The sequence below is a fragment of the Rhinolophus hipposideros genome, assembly GCF_964194185.1.
Source record: "Rhinolophus hipposideros genome assembly, chromosome: 17".
Classification (NCBI taxonomy): Eukaryota; Metazoa; Chordata; class Mammalia; order Chiroptera; family Rhinolophidae; genus Rhinolophus; species Rhinolophus hipposideros.
Genome location: NC_138063.1, coordinates 31,559,104 through 31,566,040, shown reverse-complemented (window position 1 = coordinate 31,566,040; position 6,937 = coordinate 31,559,104). Strand labels below are relative to the sequence as shown.

General features: G+C 38.7%; 1 protein-coding gene across 22 annotated transcripts in view; it reads left to right on the top strand.

Moving 5' to 3' along the window:
- DTNA (dystrobrevin alpha) overlaps positions 1 to 6,937 on the top strand; it is a 360,321-nt gene that overhangs the window by 240,359 nt on the left and 113,025 nt on the right. For all 22 annotated transcript variants that reach the window (XM_081078748.1, XM_081078749.1, XM_081078729.1 and 19 more), the window contains one exon: positions 4,170 to 4,250. In XM_081078748.1, coding sequence (XP_080934874.1) covers positions 4,170 to 4,250 — 81 coding nt within the window. The remainder of the gene's footprint in view (positions 1 to 4,169; positions 4,251 to 6,937) is intronic.

Here is a 6,937-nt window from a genome sequence, read left to right as displayed (position 1 = left end):
TTCTTGGGAATCTAAGGTATGAACTTCATATAAGTTTCATGATAAATGGATTTTTTTTTTCAGATTATGAGCAAAAGATAGTGGTAATCGCAGACATTTCAACATGCTAAGAACAAAGATTTCTCTGTTGACTTCATTTCCTTATTAATTTATTCAAATTCCATCTTTTTTATAGAGGAATTAATTCAGCTAATTTCCCTTTTTAATAAGGCTACTAGACTGTTAGCTCAGAAAAATACGATAAGATAAAAATGAACCTTAATTTCAGTGAGATACTGACAAAGTCTCTTAGGTTGTGCATGTGTTAGAGAAACATGGCTGGACCACTATATAATTTGGTTGATTTATAGTGTTGTGACCATGTCAGGAGGTTAAGTAACAAGTCAATCAACTTGGAGGATGGCTCTAGTACTACCCTAGAAGAGTCTGTTTGTGGCCCTGTTCAGGTACTTGATTTTAAGCAACAACTTGGATACAGAAGACATGCATCTATTCCCAGGGAAGGTATGAATTTATACACTTCCAAGAAGAGACTATACATGTAAAACTGATTCCAGTTCATGGTTTATTGAGGCAAACACAAAGAAATTTATTTTAACAAGGTGTATAAACAGAGCAAGAATCTGACACTATGTTTCAGGTCAGTTGTTTTATTTCGTCCCAGAACTCATTATGGACCCTGTTGCCACTTACACTGTCTGTGCAAGGTAGTGTACTGCTATATCTGAAAAGCTGAATTTCACTGCTCACCATATCCCTTTCAATATTCAGAACTACCCTCAGTGAGGAACAATTTACACAAATAGGAAACTCACACACTTCCGGACCCATTCCTGATTTTTAAATAAAATAGAGAATCAGTTAAGTCCACATCGTGACAGGGCAGGTCAGTGCCTCCTGTCCCAAAACGTCATCTCTACTCCCCTCTTTACTGCATCTTGGAGAGGTACACCTTTGCCAAATTGCCCCTAGGGCCTCAATGAGGGAGGTGCAGAGGAGGCAGGGTTTCTGTTCCCAGAGGATAAGTTGTTTCTGGAGCTAGGAAATTTAATTGTGTGCTGCTTCACAATCCTTTTTGGTTTAAATCACTCTTGAAGAACTTACACAAATAATCTATGTCCCTGATGTCTTCTTTGGAAGGATTGTTCACAGATATTGAGACTCCTGATTGTTGAGCTAAACTCAGCACCACTAAAACGACATCCTCATCCAGAGGAAAAGGCAGATTTAGCGCTCGGGTATTTCTGATAGCTGCTCTGTCTGGTTATCATGCATCCTAGAGTGTTCATTTTCCACATAAGCCTCTCAAATTTATAGAGAACATGAAACTGGGAAACCCCTTTGAAATGCCAATGACAAAACCAAAAATTTTTTTAAATATCAGAAAAGTTAGAAGCATGAGCTAAAAATTAAAAGAAACTAACCGGATGCAGATGAAGTCCTACCTTTAGCCCCCAGAGAAGCATTTAAATAGAAAAAGAAAAGATTTGACTTAATATAAGTACATACGATTTTTTTAATGAACTGCAGGCTTAAAAAGAGCCCAATGAATGAGTCATCTATAAAAAAATATTTATTAGTAACTGGCCTCATCAAAGGTGATAATTGCTTTCTATATCTTCTATACAGGTGAGGCAATGGCTGTGGCATTTGGTTTAATTTTCTATATATGTGTATCATTCAAAGGCGACGTTAACCAAGCATAGAATGGATGACTAGAATTGTTAAGTGCCTGAAAACCTTGCCTGATTATGAGAATGATAATAGCACCGTCCATGTATGGCAGTCCTACTGGGTGCTGTGCTCAGTGGTAGACATTGTACTTGAAATGGCTGTGTAGTTGAACATCTTCAACCTAAAAAGTCAAGGAGAAGCTACTTCCCCAGCTAAACTATAAACTCCATGATGATAGGTACTTTTGTACATGATTTTCTGACCGTAATGAAGATGGTAATAATGATAATGATAGCAGCTTCCCAATGTTTGGGAAAGAAATTATCAAGTGGCAGGGAGAAAAGATTCTGTGGCTCCAGAAGGGAAACTAGGTCAGATGGATTGAAGTTACAGTGAGGCAAATTAAAGCTCAAATATACCTGGGGCACCAAAAAATGTATACAGTTGGTTAATGTTGCTCAAGCAGTAGTTCACCATAATCAGAAGTGTCTAGATGCTGATGGTAACCACTTTGAGCACCTCTCATAATTGCAGAAGTCAAATGTGACTTGTGTTCATCTTTTGTTATCAGTATATATTGAGTATTACAATTTTAATATTTTTTCCTTTCTTAAAATGTGTATACATTTTTTGACACCGTGTGTGTGTGTGTGTGTGTGTGTGTGTGTGTGTGTGTGTAAGAAATGGCTATCACTTATTGTTGCTCAGAAATGGCACAGGAAATCTTTAAGGAGGCCCATCTCCTAGCAAGCACTCTGCGTACCAGCTACCAAGTTTACCAGCCAGTAAAGTTAATATTGTTCGTTGATTCTGGTATCGTTATTTTATACATGAGGAAATTGGACACTAAGTTAAACTTGCCAAAGTGCACACAACTAGGAAGTGACAGATAAGGTTTTATTGACTGTAAAGTTTATTTATTTTTGCTAAGTTATAATCATCTCTATCATTGAAAATAATCTTACATGGATGCTGGCTAAATGTTCACCTCTTGAGAACATGTTTAAGGGAATTCCTCAATTGGGTGAAGGTAAGTCCTTACCTCTTTTATCCTTTAAACACTCAGTATCAATGAGCCTGTTTGTCAAGTAATAAACTTTCTTAATAACGAATGTTTAATTATCTGCCCTTATAAAACCACAAAGTAATAGGATATTGATAGTATTTTTAAATGAATTGTAAGAGATCAGTTTGAGTTGAGGGACTGCTACATATTCTTTCCGTTAGGAACACTTGCTAATTTACCCCAAGTTTCATTAGGAAAGAACTTAATCGGTCTCCTAATATAATTACTTCCAGGATATTTAATTTACCTGCTACTCTATTGTATTCTGAAGCATTTATATAGCACTTTTCCTGGTGAAGAGAAAGTTCATACTGGTCAAAATACACTTGTGTGCCTTTACATCAGTTATGAACCATAAACTTGGTCTTAAAGAAACCCAGATATTTAGAAGTGGAGGCAAGTGGACATTGGTTGAAAGTCTGGTATGTTCTGAACACATGCTAGAGATTAGCATATTCAGAGGAGGGTGGGAGGACCACTAGAATCTCAGGTGCTACGTAACATGCAGCCCATCGCAGGGGATTGTGAGACCAGCCCAAGGCTGGCAGAGGTTCTGGGGTGGAAAGTAGTAGGAACTATTGTTTGGTGGCTAGGATGGGAAGAGCCTGAAGAGGGACTTGGATTCTGAGTAGAACATTCAGACCTGGTGCTGTGGATATCGCAAACCATGCTGGATTCCTGAGTGGAAGAGTGCAATAGGAAAAGGAATTCAAGAATATAGGGAACATGTTTCTCTATGTTAGAAAGGAACTGGAAGCCACAAAGTAAGAGTGGTGGTTGTTTTTAGAAAAGACTCTTCTTTGAGGTTGACAGGAAAGCTTACGAGAAAGATACTGGTAATAATGATGAATACTTACTTAGTACTCACCGGGTGCCAGGCAGTGTTCTCCATGCTTTAGGTATAGTCACTCATTTATCCTTACAATCACCAATGGATAAGTAGTAGTATGATCATCATCTCCATCTTCCAGGTGAGGAAACTGAGACTTCTAAAATCAATTGGCCTAAGATCAGACAGAAAAGATGCCCAACATGCAGCACATACTCCCTTTATAACCTTGTTCTAATGACCAACCACAGTGCATTTTAAAATGATTACTTGATGATATTACTGTCTGATGTCATCTAGCTGTTTAAGTCACAGCTTGAGCAGATTGTTTTCTGAATTGGCAGACACCACGAGGCTGAGGGGCTGATCCTTGGCCCTTGAACATGGTTGACAACCTAATCTCCAGTGTTGATTACATGTGCTCTCCTCCCCTAGAACCTGAAGGATATGGGACAGACCTTTGCAAGTCTTAAAGTTATATTTATATTCTAATAAAAGCAAAATTAAGTGGATTGGCTATATGTTCGATTGTTTTATTAAAACACTGTAAATTTCCTTCCACACACACAGCGTACCATATGTACACGTTTTCCCTTCCAGGGGCTCAAGATCTGGACCGCATCCGACTTTCCACCTACAGAACAGCGTGCAAGCTTAGGTTCGTGCAGAAGAAGTGCAATTGTAAGTATGCCAGTTGTTTGGGCTAACTACCCTCATAAATCCTATGGTTTACCTTTGTTATTTAGTTCATTAAAACTAGGTTTTCTGCAGGTATTGATAAATATACATTTACACAACAATAAAAAAGTATTATGATACACAAATGGTAGAGAGACTATTCCCAAGTAGTTCTGAAGGCTTGATTACTCTAAATCGGCAAAGTATTCCATCCTGCCATTGAAATGGTTTCAATCTGGATGGATGTTTTTCTTCTTTTCTCTGTCCTTGGTATTGTAAATGTAGTGCCATCAAAATGGTTTCCAAGAACTTTACAAAATATCAAACATTAGGTCCTCCTTATGTTTGTATTTCCTTGTCAAGCATAGGAAAATGCTTGTAAGCTCCTGGAAAACAATCAAATCTCTTTCTGAAAGTAGGAAATTCGTCCTTTGTGTCAGAGTATTAGCTATATTTGCCTACATCAGACATAGCAAGAGAAGAGACAACAATACTTAAAGAAACAAAGGAACCTGCTTCAGCTTTTTCCCAAATTTTCAAATGTAAGCAGCAAGCTAGATCACTAATCACTGTGAGCAGATTTACATTTGCTGCTGGTTCAATGCTTTCGTCATATTACCACATTCATTATCTCTTGGGGGGAAAAAAGTTACTTTTTTTGTTTTGAAAACTGACTGCTGTAAAAAAAGTAAATAACTCTTCTCTTTCTAATTAGTAGTGGATGAATTTAAAATGAAAAGCATAATGTGCTCCTGAATATGTACACATAGTTGTTGAATAACTGTCATGGAGATTAGATACTTGGTGAATGTGGAAACCAGCCATGTGTACATCTCTACCCTCCCAGAGTCTCCAGCAGATGTCCGTTGGGGCACAGGGAAGGCCACCCCCAACCCCAGGCTTCTAGGCTTGTAGCAAATCATGACTCTGGGATGGGTAGTGTGGATCTGTTCCTCAAGTTGCTCATCTGCAGCTTGTTCTCCAGCCCCAGTTGTTAGAAATGAGGCTGAAATTTAGGGCAAGAGAAGAATGGAGAAAATACATAGGTTGGTCAGAAATCAAAGACATGTTTTGATTCCTCACAGGAAGCTAAACTAATGCCCCCACCCCCCCCAAAAAAAACAAAAAACAGAAACAGAAAACCACTACAGATGTGAGAAGCAATCTGTGGGTGTACTTACAGTCCTGGGTATTGATGAGTCAATGAAAGCTCTTTCCAGGACTGGTGTTAAAGGACAAGGAAAATGCTCCCATTAAAGGAAAGCTCTCCCTCCCCCTCAATACTACCATTCATATTTAAACAAAATGGAGAATCTCCATGTTTTCAGCAATGAAAAATTGATGGGGTGTTCCCATTTTCTTACCTCATTACCAATGGCCCCCAGAATAGAGGGGAGGGAGATGGAGTAGGGATAGGAGTTCTGTCTCCTCAGAGAATTGCCAAGTAGAGCTTTTCTTGGGCTACTTTCAGTAGAAATAGGGAATTTCAAAAAGATATTACAAAACAATAAGGAGGAAGGAAGGAAGGAAGGAAGGAAGGAAGGAAGGAAGGAAGGAAGGAAGGAAGGAAGGAAGGAAGGAAGGAAGGAAGGAAGGAAGGAAAGGAATGGTGGTAAAAGAGGGAGGGTAGGATGGGAGGTGGGGACGGAGGGAAGGAGGAGAAAGAAAAAAGACTCATAGTGATTTATCAGCCCTGTACCAACATTGCAAAGGGCACACACTTTGTTGGCCCTAACTGAATCCAGCAACCCACAGACCATACATATTCCACTCCTGCTTTCTGATAAAAGCCCTTCTCCTTCTTGTGCATCTCTCCATTTCCTATTCTTTTCTGGCCCTCCTTACCCTACATCCAGAGTCATGGCATCACACTGGCCTTCTTAGAAAACAGTGGGGAAAACAGTTACCATCGTGGAAAACAGTAATAGTCCATTCCTGGGTGAAAAGAAAACCTTCATACCTGTCCAGTTGCCCTCAGTGCATCCATTCATTTACCTCTTAATTTAGTAAATTTATAATGAACTCCTACTGTATGTTTGGCATTGTGCTAGGTACCAGGGATAGAGAAATGGTGAATAAGATGCAATCCCTACCTTGAAGTTGCCCAAAGTCTAAGTGGGTAGATGGACTTTTAAACAGACTTATAAAACAATGTGGAAGTATAATGACAGGAATATGTATATGGCATTGTGGGAGCACCAAGGAGGCAGTGTCCTGACCTGTGTGGGGGGCCTCTGAGAGGAGAGAGATATCTGGGCTGAGTCTTAAAGAATCAGTAGACATTAAGCGGAGAAGTGTTATATGCTTTACAAATATACATTTGAGGACGAGGAAACATAATACATTCTATACAAACTAGACAAAACTAAGGCTCAACGAAGAAAAACAAGCATATGTTGAATGCTCTGCTAAAATTAAGCTGCTTTTTCAAATTGTTTCTACCTTGATCAGAAGTGTTAAATGCAAATACTATACGTATTTGCTGAGTTTTTCTTTCTAACAATAAATATAAGAGTTGTGATGCTGAGGTACTTGCAAAATGCTAACACATTTGAGACTGGCTTATTTTAATCAAAGTTAGAGCCTTCCTTTTTATGTGACACTAGTGTTTATGTGACACAATATTCATCAGTATTGAATGTGCATCCCTGTATTAGAGAAAGATAACTTTTGTTTGCAATACAACCTAG